At 36.4% G+C, this 22094-nt stretch overlaps 1 protein-coding gene across 5 annotated transcripts; it reads left to right on the plus strand.

Moving 5' to 3' along the window:
• Positions 1 to 21242, plus strand: LOC133248147 (C-type lectin domain family 2 member B-like). 5 transcript variants are annotated; one of them, XM_061417928.1, is made up of 6 exons: positions 1 to 26; positions 3132 to 3202; positions 9005 to 9106; positions 14887 to 15050; positions 19077 to 19180; positions 21103 to 21242. In XM_061417928.1, the coding sequence occupies exons 2-6, from the start codon at positions 3148 to 3150 to the stop codon at positions 21209 to 21211; spliced, it is 534 nt and encodes a 177-aa protein (XP_061273912.1). In that variant the 5' UTR covers positions 1 to 26; positions 3132 to 3147; the 3' UTR covers positions 21212 to 21242. The 5 variants fall into 5 exon arrangements, with proteins under 5 accessions (XP_061273912.1, XP_061273910.1, XP_061273911.1 ...); XM_061417926.1 differs by lacking the exon at positions 1 to 26 and adding an exon at positions 1967 to 2228; XM_061417927.1 differs by lacking the exon at positions 1 to 26 and adding an exon at positions 2333 to 2854.
• The last annotated feature ends 852 nt before the right edge of the window (positions 21243 to 22094 follow it).

Below are 22094 nucleotides of genomic sequence, written 5' to 3' on the forward strand. Positions count from 1 at the left end.
TGGCCAGCTCCCTGATATCATATTAGGTAAATACTAACCAGTCACCTAATAACTTCCTTCCACAGGAATTTTGTTTGTCTTGAGGCTATAAAAATTGGCTACTAGCCCAGGAAAGTGTCAGCTCTTCCTTGAACTGGACGGCTGTTCCAAGAGTGTCTACCATCCTAATGAACTCTATTCTTCTCTCATTCAGTCTCATGTCTGGAAATTTTTTTCCAACCCATGCAAAGACCATGGAAAAAACAGTTTTATCTGTCCTTCCTTCTGCATTTTACCTTGCATAATTTCACTTCAGATGGTGACAGAATTGACCAGCAGAATATCTTTGAGACCACCTGGAAGAGTTTAAGCCTTTACTTCTTATTTTCATCACACTTTCTTACTCTACTTTCCATTCTGTTCTAATTTCCTTCCCCTGCCTCGGTGTCCCTGTCAGACAAATGTAGTGTTGATCGCAAAGCAGTCACTGGGACACCAGCTGCTTTTCTTTAGTCTTCTGCCTCCTCTTTAATTTTTTAATACATTTTATTTATTTATTTTGGTTGTGCTGTGTTTTTGTTGCTGCGCCAGCTTTTCTCTAGTTACAGCGAGTGGGGACCTCTCTCTAGTTTCTGTGTGCAGGCTTTTCATTGTGGTGGCTTCTCTTGTTGCCCGTATGGGTTCTAGGGCACTCAGGCTTCATTAGTTATGGATCCCGGGCTCTAGAGCACAGGTTCAGTAACTGTGGTGCTCAGGCTTAGTTGCTCCCCTGTGTGTGGGATCTTCCCAGATCTGGGATCAAACTACGTCTTCCACATTGGCTGCTGCTGCTTAGTCGCTTCAGTCGTGTCCAACTCTGTGCGACCCTATGGACTACAGTCTGCCAGGCTCCTCTGTTCAGGGATTCTCCAGGCAAGAATACTTGAGTGGGTTGTCATGCCTTCCTCCAGGAGGTCTTCCCAACCCAGGGATCAAACCCAGGTCTCTTTCAGACCAATTCTTTACCACTGAGCCACCAGGATTGGCAGGCAGATTCTTTACCAGTGAGCCACTAGGGAAGCCCTAGTATTCTTCTTAATGTAAATACATTTGACCCTTCATATTAGCAGCTTTTACACTGGGGAGTCAATCATGGATGGGGAACTCAGGGTAAACAGGGCACGTGGGAGAGCAGACTGTAAGGAACCTGAGTGTGCTCAGATTCTGGTATCTGTGGCATCCATAGCAGGGAGAGGAGGATCTGGGCCAAATTCCCCACAAATACCAAGAGTCAACTATATTTAGATGTATTGAGGGGAAACAGGAAATCACGTCAAAGTGCTGATGGGGAAAGATGTGAAAAGGAAACAAGAGCCCTGATAATATTGCAGCAAAAATGGAAGTGAGCCTTTTCTTAAACAAAAATAAGACTTTTCTGATAAGAAAAATAAGGAAACAATGAACAGGTGGGGAAATGACAGAAACAGGCCTGAGAGAGTTAAAGCAATCTTGATTACTCTTTAGCTGTTACTGCTAACAAACACTTGTAGCTGTACTTGGCCTTCCCAAAGGTAAACAAAGTCAATTACTCTCTGACTCTGTATGAATTATACTCTGTATCTGGCATTCTTTTCCTCTTGTAACATTTTTCATTTCAGAAAGAAGGCCATAGGCGATAACTTCTGAAAAGACAAGCCCCAGATATCCAGTTGCCTGATGCCAGCTCTGGCTGTTTTGAAATTTTGCAAAAGAAAAAAAAAAGGAAGACCTTCCTTAGGATACAAAACCTCTCCCTATTTCCCAGAGGCAGAGCAGTTTTTGAGGCGCTAGCCTCCTGAGTTTTGCATTTTGCCTGCCAAAGAATAAAGCTCTTTTCTGTTTCTCCAAAACTCTGTCTCTGTAATTTTTTGCACATCAGTATACAGAGAAGGCAATGGCACCCCACTCCAGTACTCTTGCCTGGAAAATCCCATGGACGGAGGAGCCTGGTGGGCTGCCGTCTGTGGGGTTGCACAGAGTCGGACATGACTGAGCAACTTCGCTTTCACTTTTCACTTTCATGCATTGGAGAAGGAAATGGCAACCCACTCCAGTATTCTTGCCTGGAGAATCCCAGGGACGGGGGAGCCTGGTGGGCTGCCGTCTGTGGGGTTGCACAGAGTCGGACATGACTGAAGCGACTTAGCAGCAGCATACAGAGAGTCCGGAGAGGGCAATGGCACCCCACTGCAGTACTCTTGCCTGGAAAATCCCACGGATGGAGGAGCCTGGTAAGCTGCAGTCCATGGGGTTGCTAAGAATCGGATACGACTGAGCGAATTCACTTCCACTTTTCACTTTCATGCATTGGAGAAGGAAATGGAAACCCACTCCAGTGCTCTTGCCTGAAGAATCCCAGGGACGGGGGAGCCTGGTGGGCTGCAGTCTCTGGAGTCGTGCAGAGTCGGACACGACTGAAGTGACTTAGCAGCAGTAGCAGTAGCATACAGAGAGTCAAGATTTTTGGCATCAATAACACTAGCATAATAACATTATCATCTTGAATATTCATGTAACATTCTGAGTACTTTTTAAACTTTCTTTTTCTCTTTTTCCGTGTGTGTGAGTGTGCACGCATGCGAATATGCACACACACGCTTTTGTACACTTCAGCTCAGGATGTTTCTGTTTGAAACAGAAACTGCTTTTATTTCAGTTTCAGTAGCCATTTTAAAGCATACCTCTCTTCTCTTTAATTTCATCACCTTTGAGATGGCCTTTCTTAACACTTGATAATGAAACCATAACGTCCTAAAACTTGCCTTTTAATGAATCAAAGAGAGTCGTGTGTCACTAGTTATGTGTCACTTTCTTGAGAATTTAAGTGCCTTTTGAAGGTTTTTTCTTTGTGGATCAGGTGATGATTCTTTGTTATGTAAAGAATATATGCATTTCTCTTCACTATTTACCATAACTTCCTTCCTTTCCAGTAATTGTTTTGTGTTTGTTTTCCAGGGAGCAAACTATATAGATAATAGTATGACTCAGTCTTCATCACATGATTTCTTTCCTTTTGAGACATCTACTTAAATAAACTGTGTTTTACTTCAAAGTAGCTTAACTCTAGTTTGGAGCTGTGTTGTAAAAACGTTGTTTTTGTTTTTGTTTTTTACATTAAAATTAAAACTTTGAAGAAAGGAGTCATCAAGTATGCAGTCAGCTTACAAAGATGCGAGCAAACAAGAAGCTGATGAAAAGAAGCGAGGTAAGAACATTTTCAGTTGTTCAAAATGAAAGCTATTTATTGAAATTATGAATCATAACTTCAAAACAAAAATTTTGAAAGGCCTGAATAGGGTTTTGTAGTTTTTTCCATCAAGGAAAAAAAAAAAAAAGAAAAAAAATCCCTTTTTTCTGTTAAATTAAAATCGGTAATTGATTATTTTGTCCTTGTAATTCAGATTCACTTTATCTTAATTGATCATGGAGGAAGATTATCCATACTGTAAAATTGTTCAAGATTAGGTTTCACTTTTACTAAATATTCAGTTAAATCTGTACTTCAAGAGAGGTTAAATATGAACCATACCCATTCAATGTCTAGAATACATATGTGATATGAAATAATTGGCAAATATTTGTAATATTTTAAAAGATTGTTTATGGGCCATGAGTAGAGTCAAAATAAACTACTCTTTAGAGGTACTTAATAGCAGGGTGATTATCTCCTTCTTCTATTCTTATCTAAGCAATTGCTGGTACCCTAATATTTTGAGATGTCTCTGGCAATTTTTAAATGGAGAAGGAAAGAAAATGTACTAAAACAACAACACAAAACTTAGAAAACTATTTATAATAGCCAGGACATGGAAGCAACCTAGATGCCCATCAGCAGATGAATGGATAAGAAAGCTGTGGTACATATACACAATGGAGTATTACTCAGCCATTAAAAAGAATCCATTTCAATCTGTTCTAATGAGATGGATGAAACTGGAACCTGTTATACAGAGTGAAGTAAGCCAGAAAGAAAAACACCCATACAGTATACTAACGTATATATATGGAATTTAGAAAGATGGTAACAATAACCCTGTATACGAGACAGCAAAAGAGATACTGATGTATAGATCAGTCTTATGGACTCTGTGGGAGAGGGAGAAGTGGGGAGATTTGGGAGAATGGCATTGAAACATGTATAATATCATGTATGAAATGAGTCACCAGTCCAGGTTCGATGCACGATACTGGATGCTTGGGGCTGGTACACTGGGACGACCCAGAAGGAGGGTATGGGGAGGGAGGAGGGAGGAGGGTTCAGGATGGGGAACACATGTATACCTGTGGCAGATTCATTTTGATATTTGGCAAAACTAATACAATTATGTAAAGTTTAAAAATAAAATAAAAATTTAAAAAAATATTTTAAAAAAAGAAGTTCCAGCCTAAAAAAAAAAGAAAAGAAAACAATTTGGTAACATTGGGTGTTTTAAATAGAAAGTTCAGAGTAGGTAAGATCCAAATTCTAAATCTATTAGTAACAGGACAATCTTTCAAAGTTTTTTGAACAGGAGTCCTTAAATAGGTAGAAGCAGAGTTGAGGAAATGAAGCTAACATGCATTAAAGAAAGCAATCTGTGACTTAGTGATGGTGGTGAGTTTTAAAATTTGCCATTTATTTTTGTTTTAGTCTACCAGTGTTATGGGCTTCCCAGAGGATGCAGTGGTAAAGAATCTGCCTGCCAATGCAGGAGATGCGAGAGACTTGGGTTCAGTTTCTGGGTCAGCCAGATCCCGTGGAGGAGGAAATGGCAACCCACTCCAATATTTTTGCCTGGAAAATTCCACGAGCCTGGAGGGCTACAGTTCAGGAGCTCACAAAGAGTCAGACACAACTGAACACAAAAACATATACACCAGCATTATGCAACAGTCAAAAATATTGTTGCAGTTCATATTAGCATGTATAAATGCTTTATTCCTCATTTTTTTCACAATTTAATAATTCTAAAGTTAGATCAAAGAAGGTTAGGGACAATGGTATCAAATATTAGATAACATGAAAATATCTAAAATAAAGTTTTAAGAGTGTTTTCTACCCACTCATAAGACCAGTGTTAGTTTTTGCCTTATATATCAATAAACAGTATAAATTTATATATTTTATCTATAAATTTATATGTATCACATAAATATATAAATTAAATTTTATGTGGTATATATAATATCTATATCATGTATATGTATTTTGACATTTTAAACACCATTGAAATAGTAATAACTTAGTGTCATGTAATTCATTTCTAAACGCTTAATATTTTTAAACATTTTATTTTCTCTTATTCTTTCTGCATATTGGTATTTTGTGATTTTTTTCTATAGCTGTAAACTCGGAAAAAGGGGATTTTATCTGGTTTTAAATTCATTGGTCACCCTGGATCTTTTCTCATATCTCCTTGGAGAAGATCAGAGTCAGAAACAGAGAAATTAGTTGCCAGTAAAGCTTCTCTATGGGAAAAATAATTGGAACATTTAGCTATTTATAACAGCGATGAATGTAGAACTATTTTAGTTACATTGTTAATAAAATATATTTTTATTAAGCTGCCCTGGACTACTTTTTTTTTTTTTCATTCCTTCATTGTACACACTGGGATTCCCCAGTGACTCAGCAATAAAGAATCTGCCTGCAATGCAGGAGACTCAGGAGATGTGGGTTCGACACTGGGTCAGAAAGATTCCCCTGGAGGAGGGCATGGCAACCCACTCCAATATGCTTGTCTGGAGAATCCCCAGGACAGTCTTTCAAAGTTTTTTGAACAGGAGTCCTTAAATAGGTAGAAACAGAGTTGAGGAAATGAAGCTAACGTGCATTAAAGAAAGCAATCTGTGACTTAGTGATGGTGGTGAGTTTTAAAATTTGCCATTTAATTTTGTTTTAGTCTACCGGTGTTACAGGCTTCCCAGAGGATGCAGTGGTAAAGAATCTGCCTGCCAATGCAGGCTCCCGTGAACAGAGGAGCCTTCGGGCTACAGTCCATGGGATTGCAAAGAGCCAGACACGACTAAAGTGACTGAACATACATTCATTGTACACACTATGACCAACTTCTTTGAAATTCATCTTTCAATACCAACTTCATACTGAGAGACCAACATTTTCTGTTGCTTTTGTTTTTTGGATATTTTTGCAAGTTGCAGGTATTGAGGATTGAGTAAAATAGTAGAAACAAGGAATTTTAAAGATGAAAACTAACTATACTGAGTGTGCAAAACTAGATTTTAAGGCTTAGGGAGTAGGCAGATTAAATAGAGAATAATTGTGTAGCAGATTAAAGTATGCACCTGCATATTCAGAAGTGAAATAAATTTCCAATTCTTTAGAGCTTTAAATCAAACTAAATATCACTCCAAGTTCCTACATCACTGAGCTGACAATATATTTAATCTTGGTGATTTTCCTACAGGGTTATATGAACTTTCCCAAATTTTGTAAGACATTGAATTTGAGGTTGAGGGTTTTTACTTATCTCTTTTCACTGATTACTTTGTTCTTTAGTCAAGAAATCTTGGGGGATTTTCCAGATAAGAATACTGGAGTGGGTTGCTATTTAATATTTCCTTCTCCAGGGGATCTTCCCCACCCAGGGATCAAACCTGAGTCTCCTGCATTGGCAGGCAGATTCTTTACCACTGAGCCATCAGGGAGGTATTTATATCAACATTCATAACCCCTTTGGTTCTAGTTCTGCTATTTCTGTGCTAATATAACAAAAGCCACTCTGTTTGCCACACTCATGACATGCATCTTTGTTGAGACTGGTTTTTCTGCAGGTAGGATATCTCCATATGCTCCACAAAGTTGAATGATTTAGTATTTTGCCAACTTTGAGTTATAAATGACTTATATCACTAGTACCTGGAGCATTTCTCATATTAGCAGGATGTGCACCATCTTCTTGTGGCTTATAAGTACTTCCTCTTTTTAAAGCCCTTTATGATTCTCAAAATATTCCCTTTAATAAACTAGAATTTTCTTTTCTTTTTTTTTAAATGAAGGAGTCACTAATTTCAATAATCATTCTGGAGAAAAGGATGGCAAATAGCTGAAGACTTCCTTGAAACAATGAATAGGAAAATGATTTTAAAATAATTCTGCTTAATAGAGCAATAATTAACCTTCAACTCCTACTCATATGGTAATTAAAATATGGAAATATGGGAGAGCTAACACAGGAAAGTTAATAAAAGTTTTGACTATCCCTTCTCCAGCAGATCTTCCCCACCTGCTGGAGAGGGGATAGTCAAATACTCACTCTGGTATTCTTGGGCTTCTCTTATGGCTCAGCTGGTAAAGAATCTGCCTGCAATGCAGGAGACCTGGGTTCGATACCCGGGTTGAGAAGATCCCCTGGAGAAGGGAAAGGCTACCCACTCCAGTATTCTGACCTGGAGAATTCCATGGACTATACAGTCCATGGGGTCACAAATAGTCAGACACAACTGAACGACTTTCACTTTCTTTTATTTAATTCCTGTTATAAGCCAGATCTGAAAACATAGTACATAATATATCCTTTAACTTTAAAAAAGAGAGATGTTAATGGTCGAAGTCTCTTAAGGTCTATGTTCTGAAGTCCCAGAGTGTCACTTGTACCACATTCTATTGGTCAAAGGGAGACACAAGACCAATTCATATTCAAGTGTTGGGAAATGCAGTATATACCTCGTGGTAGGAGAAATAGCATGATTGTGTACCAAAGGGGCGGTGGACATAGAAAGGCATGATTCTTTGGGGGCCATTTTAACAATTTGTTACAGATAGGCAGAACAACAAAATGTTAACTGAAAATATTAGAATATAAAACAGTGGGCAAATGATGATCATACTCGTTTAAAATTACCAGTATTTGGGAGGGAGGTTATATATGTAAAAATGGATTTGAAAGATCTATGTGTGGAGGGATCTTAACACAAATGATAACACTGGCTATTTCTAAAGAGGGTAAATTTAGATTTATTTTAAATTTAATTTCTTAGGAGGACTTCCCTGGCAGTTCAGTGGTTTAGATTCCAGGCTCCCAAGGCAGGGGGTTCAGATTCAATCCCTGGCCAAGGAACTAAGATCCCATGTGCCACATGGTACAGCCAAAAAAAAAAAAAAATTCATGATTGAAAATAATTATTTCTTTTATATATCCACTAAGGAAAAAATTTATCCAACAAAAAAAGCAACTAGTTCTTCACTAAGTAAAAAAAGACAAGGAGAATCAATTTTGTCAATAATTTTATTGTCCATCTTAAAGTATCTGCTATAATTTTTTACATTTCATGAAATTTTACATTAAGGATAAATATTTTATAATCACATGAAATAATAAAAAGTTTCATTTCAAGAAACTTGCATACCAATTTTATTTTTTCCTAAATGACCACTAACAAAAGAAAAACAATTCCTCACAAAGATTTGTTCTGTTCTACTGAATTTGTAGATCAGGACATACAGAACTAGAAAACAAAGTGACTCATCCAAGTTCCTTTGTTAGTGGTGAAAATCTCAATTCTAAATTTTTTGATTGTTTATTGATAATTATTACTGATTATTATTATTATTATTGATTATTCCGTGGTCTTTCAAATATACTATACTGTCTATCCTTTAAAATTAAACTTTTTATTAGTTATAAAGTAGATTTTCTTAGAAATATTCAAGAATTGTTAGGATGTGCTAATATTTCACCATAGAAGGTTGTTGAAGGTCTGGAGGTGGCTTCAGACTTGAGGAAACCCTACCAGAAAAGTCATATGTTTTATCCCTTGGGCTGTGGCAGTAAAGTTCATAGTAACATCTGGATTTGATAAAAGGTTCTCCTGAGAAATTTCAGCCAAAAGGAAAAATTATGTTTCTTTTTTTTCCCATATGACAAACAGAGAAAGTACGTTTTGTGTCATCTCCTTGTGAAATATTGGCGTAAAGAAGTTTGTCAGGTATGGTTTTGAATGCAAATTAGGTCTTTCTTTTACCTGTTTCTTAATCTAAGTGGTGTTTTGTTTTGTTTTGTTTCAGATGTTAAAGACACACAGTGCAAGTGGTGTACAATGGGACTTATTTCTGCATTAGCAATATCTGTAGTTATTAATGTTGTTTTAACAAGTATATATTTTTCAGGTGAGTAAATTACATCCTTTTATTTCTTCAATTTTATTTTTTGTTTTCAGAGCTTCCTACTGTATGATACTTTTCCTTTCTGCCTCAGTCATTATCTTTTCTCATTATTCTCACTCCCTTCCCATTATCCATGATATATATAGTGGGTATCAATGAATGAATGTTTATGAATTATGCAATCTACATTAAGGCACAGGGAGATGTAAAGATGATTACGACAAAATCTTTCACCCTGATAGTCTGAGCGACTGAACTGAACTGATGCATAGGTCAGTTTTTGTAGATAATACCACAGATAGGCCAACAGAAAGAGTATGCAAATGTCTGTTGCTCAAGAATTTTGTCAATGATTTGTTGTCAGCTTTACCCAGTTTAGTCATTCTTTCTTTCTTTTTTTTTTTTTTAATTTTATTCATTTATTTGTTGGCTGTGCGGGGTCTTCATTGCTGTATGTTGGTTTTCTCTAGTTGCAGTGAGCAGGAGCTACTCTCTGGTTGCATGTGGGAGCTTCTCATTGTGGTGGCTTCTCTTGTGACAAACTACGGACTCAGTAGTTGTGGTACACAGGCTTACTTGCCTCGAGGCATGTGGAATTTTTCTGGGTCAGGGATCAAACCCGTATTCCCTGCATTGGTAGGTGGATTCTTAACCACTGGATCACCAGGGAAGTCCCATTTTAGCCATTCCAATGAGTGTGTGTTGGTATGTTTGTTGGTACCTATTGCAACTTTAATCGACATTCTCTTGATGACCAATACTGTTAAGCTCCTTTTCACATTTTGGTGCTCAGTCACTCAGTTATGTCCAACTCTTTGCGACCCCATGGATTACAGCACGCCAGGCTTCCCTGTCCTTTATCATCTCCCGGAGCTTGCTCAAACTCATGTCCATTGAGTCGGTGATGCCATCCAACCAACTTCATCCTCTGTTGTCCCCATCTCTTCCTGCCTTCAACCTTTCCCTGCATCAGGGTCATTTCCAATGAGTCAGTTCTTTGCATCAGGTGGCCAAAGTATTGGTGCTTCAGCCACAGCATCAGTCCCTCCAATGAATATTCAGGATTGTTTTCCTTTAGAAAATTCTTTTCACAGTTACTGCTCATTTAACTGCAATATTTTGTGAAGGGGTATCCTTACCCTGATTCTAGAGGGGAAAACCTGCAATTTTTCACTATTAAATAAGAAATTAGCTGTAGGGTAGTTTTGTTTGTTTGTTTGGTAAATTGTCTATCAGATTGGCATAGCTCCCCTCTATTCCTACTTTACTGAGAATTTTTGCTGTGAATGAGTGTTAAATTTTTCAGATGCACATATTGGTATGATCGTGTGATTTTTCTTTTTTAGCCTATTGATAAGATGGATTATATTAATGGATTTTCAAATGTTGAATCATCTTTGCAGACCTGGGATAAATCCTACTTTTTCATAGTGTATAATTCTCTTTGTACACTGTTAGATTTGTCTTACCAATATTTTGATAAGAATTTTTGGACCTATTCCCATGAGAGATATTGTCTATAGTTTTCTTTTTGAATGTCTTTGGTTTTGTGGTTAAGATAATGCTGGCCTCATGTAATGAGTTAAGATGCATTCCCTCTGATTTTATACTTTAAAAGAGGTTGTCGTCAATTGCTGTTTTCTTCCTCAGTTGTTCGGTAGTGGACACATCTGAGCCTGTTGCTTACTGTGTTTTAGGACATTACTGATTATTAATTCAGTTTCTTTAATAGATATGAGCCTATTTACATTGTTTATTTCTTCTTTTGTGAGTTTTGGAAGATTGCATCTTTCAAGGAATCGGTCCATTTTACATAAGTCATTAAGCTTGTGGGCATTAACTTGTTCATAGTATTCCTTTATTATCTTTTGTGGCATGTGTAGTGATGTTGTCTCTTCTATTTCTGATATGATTAATTTATCTCTCCTTTATTTTCTAAGTTAACTTGGCTAGAGGCTGACTGATTTTATTGTTCTTTGCAAAGAAAGGGCTTTTTGCTTTTGTTGACTTTCTCTATTAATTCCCTGTTTTCAGTTTAATTGTTTTTTTGCTCTGTGATTCTTATTATTTCTGCTCTGTTTTTCTTGGGTTTAATTTTCACCTCTTTTCCTAGTTTCCTAAGAAAGGAATGTAGATTGATGATTTTAAAACTTTCTTGTTTTCTAACGTATGAATTCAGTGCTATTTATTTTTTTCTAAGGACTGCTTTTGCTTCTTCCCATCAATTTTGAAGAGTTGTGTTTTCATGTTTGTTTAATTCAAATTGCTTTTAAAATTCTCTGTATTTCCTTTTTGACCCATGTGTTATTTAATAGTGTATTCTTTCATCTCTACATACTTTAGGGATTTCCAATTATCTCTCTGTTCTTTATTTCTATTTTAATTTCACTGTGATCAGAAAACATAATTAATTTTTCTTTAGATTTTGTTAGTGTTAATAGTTAACTATTAATTTTAATATTTTATCTTCATTTTCATTTGTATGTTTATGTAAGCATTCAGATTATCTGCAAATAATAGTGATTTTATTTATTGTATTGAAATACTTATATCTTTTTATATATTTATATTGCCTCATTTCACTGGCTAATACTTCCAATAAAAGGTTGAGAACTAGTGAGAACTTGCATCTTTATCTCATTCTTAATATACATAATAAAGTTTTAAATATTTCTCTACTAAGAATGATTATTTATGGATATTCTTAATCAAATAAAGATTATTTGATTATTCCTAATTAAATAATTCCTAGATAGCCAAAGAGTTTTATTCTAAAAGGACATAGAATGTTATCAAGTACTATTGAGAAATGCTTAGTTTGTCTCTTCTTTCTGTTAATGTGTTGAGTTACACAGAGTTTTACAAAATGTTAAAGTAAACCTTCCTATCTGGAGTAAACTCAATTTGATCATAAAATATTAACCTTTGTAACATTCTTGAGTTAACCTGGCTAATATTTTGTTTATAATAATATGTGCATATGCTCATGCAAGGCTGAACTATAATTTCCCATTTGATAATAGTGTTGTCAGCAATATTGAAATTATGTGAAAGTGTTAAGTGCTCAGTCATGTCAGATTCTTTCCAACCTCATGGACTGTAGCCCACCAGGCTACTCTGTCCCTGGGCTTCTCCAGGCCAGAATACTGGAGTGGGTTGCCATTCCCTTCTCCAGGGGATTTTCCCAAAACAGGGATCAAACCCAGGTCTCCCACACTGCAGGCAGATTCTTTACCATCTGAGCCACCAAGATTATGCTAGCCTCTAAAACTGAGCTGTTAAAGATTCCTTCCCACTCTATTTTCTGAAAAAGATTGGGTGACATTGCTACGTCTTACCTAAATAATTAGATGTGTTCACATCTGAAGCCACCTGGACTGGGAGATTTCTTTGTGTGGGATTTTTTTCATTAAAAGTTTAATTTCTTCACTACATAGAGTATTTATTCACATTTACCTTTCCTTTGTCAGTTTTTCTGTGTTGTTCAGAAATTTCTCTTTTATTCCTAGTATTGCTAATTTGTCTACTTCCCTTTAAAAAGGTGTTTTTCTTTTTTCAGCTAATGTTCTGTCTATTCTAGATTATTCAAAAAGCCAACAATGAGTTTCTTGACTTTTTAGCTTTATATTAGTTTCTATTCAATTGTTTTCTGGTCTTATTTTTTTAATGGAGTCTTTCTACTTTTTACTTTTAATTTATCACTCTAATTGTTTGAGAGAGCTAATTAAAAAAAAAACATAAATTTAAACCAATAAATTTTCCTCTAAGATTAAAGGAAATGTACTGTGTGGTTCAGTGGTTAGGATGCCTTGCTTTCATTGCTGAGAGTCTGGGTTCTATCCCTTGTCAGGGAACTAAGCTCCCACAAGCCAAATGGCATGGCCAAAAACAAAAGAGAAAGACCCACAAGCTTAGTTATATCCATAATTTTTAATACGATATATATCACATATATAAAAAGATATGTAATTACCTTTCATTTAAAACACATTTTATTTCCCAAGATTTCTTTCTTTTTTTTTTCCCTTTGATTCATGAACTATTTAGCATTGAGTTTCTTAATTTACAGCCTTTGGTGATTAAAAAAAAAATTTTTTTATTGGTATATGGCTCAATTCCACTACAGTCAGGTGGCACACTGTTAATGTTTTCAACCTTTTAAAATCTGTAGTTAAAACTTTATTGTCCCACACTTTAGTAAATGTTTTGCGTGCTTTTTTGGGAATGCATATTCTGTAGTTACTGCTTTTAGCTCTCCTATATGTCAACTCAATTTTGTTACTTATGGTGTTCAAATGTTATTATTCTTAGACATTTAGACATGGGCTTCCCTGATAGCTCAGTTGGTTAAGAATCTGCCTGCAATCCAAGAGGCCCCAGTTGAATTCCTGGATCAGGAAAATCCGCTGGGGAAGGGATAGGCTAACCACTGCAAAATTCTTGATCTTCCCTTATGGCTCAGCTGGTTAAAAATCCACCCACAATGCGGGAGACCTGGGTTCGATCCGTGGACTGGGAAGATTTCCCTGGAGAAGGGAATGGCTACCCACTCCAGTATTCTGGCCTAGAGAAATCCATGGCCTGTATAGACCACAGGATCGCAAAGAGTCCGACACAACTGAGCAACTTTCACTTTCACTTAGACGTTTGGACCGTTGTTTTATCAACATTTAAGAGAAGGGCGCTAAAATGTTTACCATCTACAGGTACCTGGTATGAGGTGTTTAGGAGTGATAATTAACTAATAGTTTTACCTCTATGCACCATAGATCACCAGCATCCCATTTACAACTGGTGACTGGGTAAATGCCTTTAATGCAGATCACATTGGAAAACCAATAGCATATCTCATCCTTAAGGTTCTGTTCCCTTAGAACCACTTTTGATACCAAAAACTGATTGTCTGGGAGTGTTCAGAAAAGTTGATGGCATAAATATTACAAGAATACAACTTTATTTTATTTTATTTCTACCATTTCTATATATTTCAAAATGATCACCACGATAAAACTAGTTACCATAGAAAAGACTTTAATATAAGAACTATGCATGACACAACTGGAAGGAACTGTGAAGAGATGATGTGGAAGGCTAAAGAGGAAATAGTCACTAATGATTTTGGCTTAAAGCACTAGTATGTTTGGAGAACCCCCAGGTGAGGAAAGTCTAGAAACATCTAACTGCAGCGACTACAAAAGGAAACTCATGAAAAGGCTTGTGAACTTCCTATGCACAATGCCTCCAACTACAATGAATTCTGCTTTATTTTCATCTTCTAAATTTCACATGAGTTCTTTCTGTTGATTAACCTAGAACCACACAATGATGGTGGTGTCTAGTTACAACTGGAAACGAGTACATGTCTTGTTAGTTATATAGTGTTTTATTATTTTCATTGCTTTTTTAGAGATTAAAATCTGTCCTAGATTTATAACAGTCTAAAATAAATCAGTATTTTTAGTACCACCTGATTTTGTTATATTTTATTTACCTGGAAATGACAAAAGTGACTTAACATGTGTGAAATCACATTAACTGCTCTAGGAAGGCCTATGAATCACTGAATTTGGAGTTGAGACCAACGTGAGTGTCCTGTCACATTCTGGACGGTTCTCGTTTAACCTAACATGAAGTCTGTTTTCAACTTGTTATGGGATAGACATGCAATTCTGGCCATGAGCATCATCTTTTTTGTCACAATCCCGTCCTTCTTCAATGATCTCAAAACACAGTGACATATTATTTCATCTGATTCTTAAAATACGTATTTATCTCCGCCCTAGCTAAAGAAGATAGGGGTGCTCAATATTTCTGCCCAGATAATTGGATTGGCTTCCAAGATAAATGCTATTATTTTTCTGAAGAAGAAAAAGATTGGAATTCAAGCAGATACGACTGTTTGTCTCAAAATGCTAGCCTAGTTATGATTGCCACTACAAAAGAAAAAGTAAGTAATTTAATATGCATTCCTTATCAATTGCATTAATTAGAGGTACTGGAAGTATTCAAATTCCGTTATGGTCTTCAAAGCATTTCAAACATGCCTGTTTATATATGCAAAATGTCGCAGAAGTTTAGAACATGCCATAGAAGATACAATTGAAAAAGCTAGTGATATTTTGTTTGGATAGTTTAAGACTCTGATCAAGTTCTAGACTTGGTAGCTAGCTTTTCCATTTTAAGGAATATGAATAGAAGAGCTTAACACTATTTGGAAAACTTTTAAAACCATCGAAGAGGAAGGATGGCATTCTCCATTTCACTTCCTTGGTGAAAATTTCCTCTAGCTACTCAATCTTGCTTCCCCGTGTTTCTCTGAGATATCATGGCAGCCTTCTGTCAGAGTGCTCACTATCAACATTGCAATAGGTGTAATTGAAAGTTTCCCTGTAGGCTGAAGTTATGAGTTTCCAGTGGCCAGATCACCACCATATTTTATCTGAAATTATATCCATTGCTGTAGCATATCAGTTCAGTCAGTTCAGTCGCTCAGTCGTGTCCGACTCTTTGCCACCCCATGAATAGCAGCACGCCAAGCCTCCCTGTCCATCACCAACTCTCAGAGTTCACTGAGACTCACGTCCATCGAGTCAGTGATGCCATCCAGCCATCTCATCCTCTGTCGTCCCCTTCTCCTCCTGCCCCCAACCCCTCCCAGCATCAGAGTCTTTTCCAATGAGTCAACTCTTTGCATGAGGTGGCCAAAGTACTGGAGTTTCAGCTTTAGCATCATTCCTTCCAAAGAAATCCCAGGGCTGATCTCCTTCAGAATGGACTGGTTGGATCTCCTTGCAGTCCAAGGGACTCTCAAGAGTCTTCTCCAACACCACAGTTCAAAAGCATCAATTCTTTGGCGCCCAGCTTTCTTCACAGTCCAGCTCTCACATCCGTACATGACCACAGGAAAAACCATAGCCTTGACTAGACGAAACTTTGTTGGCAAAGTAATGTCTCTGCTTTTGAATATGCTATCTAGGTTGGTCATAACTTTCCTTCCAAGGAGTAAGCGTCTTTTAATTTCATGGCTGCAGTCACCATCTGCAGTGATTTTGGAGCCCAGAAAAATAAAGTCTGACACTGTTTCCACTGTTTCCCCATCTGTTTCCCATGAAGTGATGGGACCAGATGCATGATCTTCGTTTTCTGAATGTTGAGCTTTAAGCCAACTTTTTCACTCTCCTCTTTCACTTTCATCAAGAGGCTTTTTAGTTCCTCTTCACTTTCTGCCATAAGGGTGGTGTCATCTGAATATCTGAAGTTATTGATATTTCTCCCAGCAATCTTGATTCCAGCTTGTGTTTCTTCCAGTCCAGCGTTTCTCATGATGTACTCTGCATATGAGTTAAATAAGCAGGGTGACAATATACAGCCTTTACGTACTCCTTTTCCTATTTGGAACCAGTCTGTTGTTCCATGTCCAGTTCTAACTGTTGCTACAGGTTTCTCATAGGCAGGTACAAATTAAAAGGTTAATAAATCTTTGTTCAAAAAACATTGATGGAAACATGCAATAAATAAAGAGACTCTCCAAGAGCTTTAACAAGCAGGAGACCTTGTACCTCTGCACTTATGAAATCTGTTCTTTCCCTGGGTGACTTACGTGGCAAGTATATTTTTTACTTTTGTTTCGTTTCTTTTAAAGTAAAAGGTTAATTTAAAAGGTAATTAACTTCTTTAAAATTGTGGTGTTTTGTTGGTGGTCAACAAAGTGGTCAACATTGTTAAAAGTGGTCAACATTGTTAAAAGTGGTCATTTAAAGGTGGTCATTTTTAAATGACATTTAAACATTTAAAAGTGGTCAACATTGTTAAAAGAACTGTGTATTACTTTCAGGGTAAACAATGTATAGTTATGCAATCTACCTGATTGGTTCAAGTTTAAGTAGCTACAAACTGCTGCTGCTGCTGCGGCTAAGTCGCTTCAGTCCTGTCCGACTCATAGCGACCCCATGGACTGCAGCCTACCAGGCTCCTCCATCCATGGGATTTTCCAGGCAAGAGTACTGGAGTGGGGTGCCATTGCCTTCTCCGAGATACAAACTAGGCTGGGGCAATTTATAAATCAGTGTAAGGAAACTAAACCATTTTGGAAGCAAGAAAAGACAGAGAAACCTGAATAAAATGTGAAAAACTAGATATGTTAAGAGTAGATATACCAAGTCAAAAAGTAAGATGCAGGCTTAATTTAATACAAAGAACTTCTGTAGCAAATGGTTTCACTGCTGAATTTAACAAGACTCTTGATATGAACATTCTGAGAAATCCTTAAACAGTCCTTACAGTTCCTTTTGTGGAAAAAAGGCTAACTTGGCAGTAAGATGAAAAAAAAAAAAATAACAAGTGACAAACAGAATGAGGTTGTTATTGCATATGGTATCTGTGAAGAAGTAATGAAAGTAATGTATAAAAGAATTTTAAAAGGCCATTTTTAAATAGTTTAATTAAAATATTACAAATGTTTATTTAAATTGCAAAGTATTTTCTTAGTTAAAATGAGATGAAGCTTGCTTCATGAAAATTTTCCCCTATTTATTTGCACCTATTTAGAATTACCTTGTCTTTTTAACAAGCAGCTCCATGAGCTACTCTTTATTAAGCAAATAATGTTCAATATTTTTCATAGGACACTTCCCTGTACCTTGTCACTTCCCAGTTCCCTGTCATCAAAAGCTCAGCTCCACATCTTCATCCAATTTTTCCAGCTATTCAGTGCAATATATCCTGTTGTTTTCCAATACATACATCCTGTCTTGCTTGTTTTTTCTGCCTTAAAACAAGCTCTTTCCTAAGCCTAGAACATGAATTGTCCTTTTCTCCCTGGATTCTGTATTTGTCATGGAATCTTTTACTCTTTCCAGATATGCCTCTTACAGTGCATCCTGTGTGATGGTCTCCTGTAAAGACTGGGACACTTCTTCTATAAACTAAAATTTCACTCTGTATTTATTATACTCATAATCTTCCCATTTAGTAGAATGTTTTCTAAGTTTGCATGGATTTGCTCACTCTACAGGAAACTCTGTGAATCCAGGGACACTGTTTTCTTAATAGATTCCTTTGTAAACCCATAGCTTGGCTCAGCAAATTGGATTTTTTTTTCAAATAAATTCATGAAATGCTATAGAAGATGGTATATTAAAATGCCAAGGTTATTGGCATCACTGTTACCAGGTAGGAATGGACCACAGTGTTGTGATCTGTCATAATTCCTTTGCATTTATATAAAACTGAAACGTAGAGTGATACAAAGTCAAGTTTATGGTTTTGCAACTATTTTGGGGGCAGGTAGACTCAGTGACTTTCTGTGTAGAGCATAATTTTATGGCATGAAAGGCTCTAAGGTAGGAAAAATTTTCAACATCAAATGAATAAGGAGAAATATCAGAAAAAAATAAAAATTTCCCCCCAAATGACGTCTTTAGAAATGTAAATATTTGGTAAAAAAAAAATTGAAATTTGGGAATTAGGTTCTTCTAAAGGAACTGGATACATGAAAGATGTGTGTGTATGGGTGTGCAAACATGATAGTTGAAAGAAATGTTGAAGTAAAATATTACATTAAATTCAATATACTAGTATTTACTGGGAAGTGAAAAAAACATTATAATACATATCTGATGATTAGGAAGTCTATGTAAGAACTCCGTTGAAAAGTCTAGCTTTCTAGGAGTTCACAGACTAAAAATCTTGGAGGAATAGAGTTTCAACATATTTATATTGAATATTTATCAATTTGGAATCGAAAGTGTCTTAAAGAAAATTTCTCTGACAAATTTCTCTCTTTGTTTCATAAATGAGAAAATTGAGAGTCAGAAGGTAAAATACTTTTTCACAATCACATAGCTATTTTCCAGTGAAACTAGGATTTGAAGCTTTGTCACCTTTTTCCTCACAACCTGCAAAGCAAGAGGGACACAGTAAGTTGTAGTGAAAACTGCCAAATAAAATTACTAATTTTATTTTGCCTCTAAAGCATTTTCTTAAGCGATTCAAGTGCACTTCTGATCACTGGATTTGGAGAGACATGACAGAAGATCTAACAGGACAATGGGTGGATGAAAACATACATGACAAAGGGTGAGTGTCTTTTTTCTGGGATTATTTAAGTGTAGATAGTACAGCTTTCTGGGCTTCTCTGGTAGCTCAGCTGAAAAAGAATTCACCTGCAATGCAGGTGACTCAGGTTCAATTCCTGGGTTGGAAAGTTCCCCTGGAGAAGAGATAAGCTACCCACTCCAGTGTTCTTGGGCTTTCCTGGCAGCTCAGTTGGTAAAGAATTTGCCTGCAATGCAGGAGACCTGGGTTTGATCCCTGGGTTGGGAAGATTCCCTGGAAGAGGGAATGGCAACCCAATCCAGTATTCTTGACTGGAGAACTCCCATGGACAGAGGAGCCTAGTGGGCTACAGTCCATAGGGTTGCAGAGTCGGACACAACTGAGTGGCTAAGTGCACACACACAGTGCAGCCTTCTAGAACCTGTACATTAGTATATTTCTGTACAGTCCTTGATTTGTCTTCATGTTGGAAAAGTGGACTAAGGATTAGTGTATCATGTATTAATACTGGTTTCAAGAGTCAACCAGAGAGGTTGGAAATCAAGATATAAGAGAAAAACAAATATTGTATGTTAACACATATATATGGAATCTAGACAAATGGTCCTGATGAATCTATCTGCAGGGCAGGAATAGGGGCACAGACATAGACAATGGACTTGTGAACATAGCAGTGGAAGAAAAGGGTGGGACAAATTGGGAGAGAAGCATTACGCGTTACCCTCTGAGCCACAGTGGGCCTATATATACACAACCATGTGTAAAACAGATAGCTAGTGGGAAGCTGCTGTATAACATAGAGAGCTTAGCTCAGTCCTCTGTGATGACCTCGATGGATAGAATTGGAGGTGGGAGGGTGGCTAAAGAGGGAGGGAATATACGTATACATATAGTTGATTCATGATGCTATAAAGCAAAAAATAACACAGCATTGCAAAGCAATTATATTTCAATTTAAAAATGAAAAAAAAAAAGATACAAGGGAAAAGACTTCTTAGTTGGTTACTTTGAAGGTAAAGACCTGAGATTCACATACACAGTAAAAGTAGACTTTTTTCATGATTTTACCCTATTTTCTCTAATCTTATATCTCTTTCACAAGCTTCATGCTATCTGTTTGCTGACAAGTTTCACAGTTCAAGGTAAATTTGTTTATTTTAAGTGCTTTTATTTGCACTGATGGTTGCAATTTAACCTGGGCTTCATACCTTCTATTTTACAACATGGAGAATTGGACCTAAAAATTTGAGTTCACTGCATATATGACCCAGTATAAACACCCCAAATTGTGACTGCCAGCCACTTAGGCATTTAGTCTATGCTGCTGCTGCTAAGTCGCTTCAGTCGTGTCCGACTCTGTGCAACCCCATAGACGGCAGCCCACTAGGCTCCTCTGTCCCTGAGATTCTCCAGGCAAGAATATTGGAGTGGGTTGCCATTTCCTTCTCCATTAGTCTATGCTAGAATTTCTCAATAGCAGAAACAAGTGGACATCTTGGACCACATTATTCTTTCCTGTGTGGAGGGAGCACTTTCTTGTGCACAATAGGATGTTGGCAACATCTCTGGCCTCTACTCATGAGACAGTAGCAATTCCCCCTGCCCCACTCCTCTTGAGGCAACCAAAAACGTCTTCAGATATTTCCAAGTGTCCCTTGCAAGGGCTGGTGGAAGGCAAACTCACCCCAGGGTTAAGAACCATTGGTTTTTACAAATTGACAACTCTACCTATAACATGTAACTTAGTTTAACAAATACAGATTCTTGGAAGGGAGACTCCTTTGGTCCAATTTGGTACAGACATCTTAACCCTAGCAAGAAAGGACTGTATAGAAACATACTTTTTCACAGCTCTAGACATAATATTTTTTAAAAAGGTGTCATTGACCAAGAGAGAAGTCACAGGACTCCCTAATGCATAGTGTTTGATTCCTTTATTGTAGGACTAATATGAAAGGGAATGAAATATGTTTTTACCTTAATGAAGATGGCGTTGCAACAGCTAGATGCTACACAGAGAGGAAATGGATTTGCAGGAAAAAAGTGCACTGAATCAGTTTCCAACAGTGGACTTAACATCCAAGAGTAAGATGGTTTTAATATTTATCAACTTTTTCCCTTTCCTTTTGTTGAAAATTCAACATTTCACTGCTTTAATATTATAGCCTGATGACACAGTTGGATGATTGTGAAAGCAATTTTCGTATTAGTTTTCTACTTTTTAAATGGTCTGGATCTTTGCTTATCTGTATCAATTTTAAAAGAATCATGCAATTTCACAGAATCTTTAGGTTAATTTTGGGAGTGTTGTATTTATATATTATTTTCTTATTCATTTAAAACATATTTCTTGTATTGATTTTTGTCTTATATAACATAATTTTCAAAACAGTTCCTGCATAGTATTTATTATATGTGTTTCTATTATATATATCTATTGCTTTTGCAATTATATACTTTTATTATCTTTTAAAACAGTTGTTTTTATTAGCAAGGTAACTCTTTTAGGTATTCTTGTTCTGTTCAACATGCTTTCTGACAATTCATAATTTTCTAATAATTTGTGGGTTCATTTAAATACTAGAAAACACAGCATCTAGTAGTAACAATTTTATTTTTCCTATATTGTAAAAATTAGTTATTTTTTGTATAATTAAAATAGGTGGAATTTCCAGGACAATATTGATGGTAAAAAATTGTTCCACATTTTAAAGAAAATGCTTCTGATATGTTAACATTAGTTGTGTTGTATCTAGTTTTTTATATCTTTTTCTTAAAAGTTAGGTTGGTTCTTTTCTATTTCTATTTGCTAAGAGATTTTTTTTTTTTGTAGGAAGAGACTTCATTTTCTTGTATACTTTTGTTTGCTGCATCTGTTTCAATGTTGTCATGGTTTCTATTCCTTTATCTTTAAATGTAATGAATGACATTTTAA

Source organism: Bos javanicus, chromosome 5 (assembly GCF_032452875.1).
Source record: "Bos javanicus breed banteng chromosome 5, ARS-OSU_banteng_1.0, whole genome shotgun sequence".
Lineage (NCBI taxonomy): Eukaryota > Metazoa > Chordata > Mammalia > Artiodactyla > Bovidae > Bos > Bos javanicus.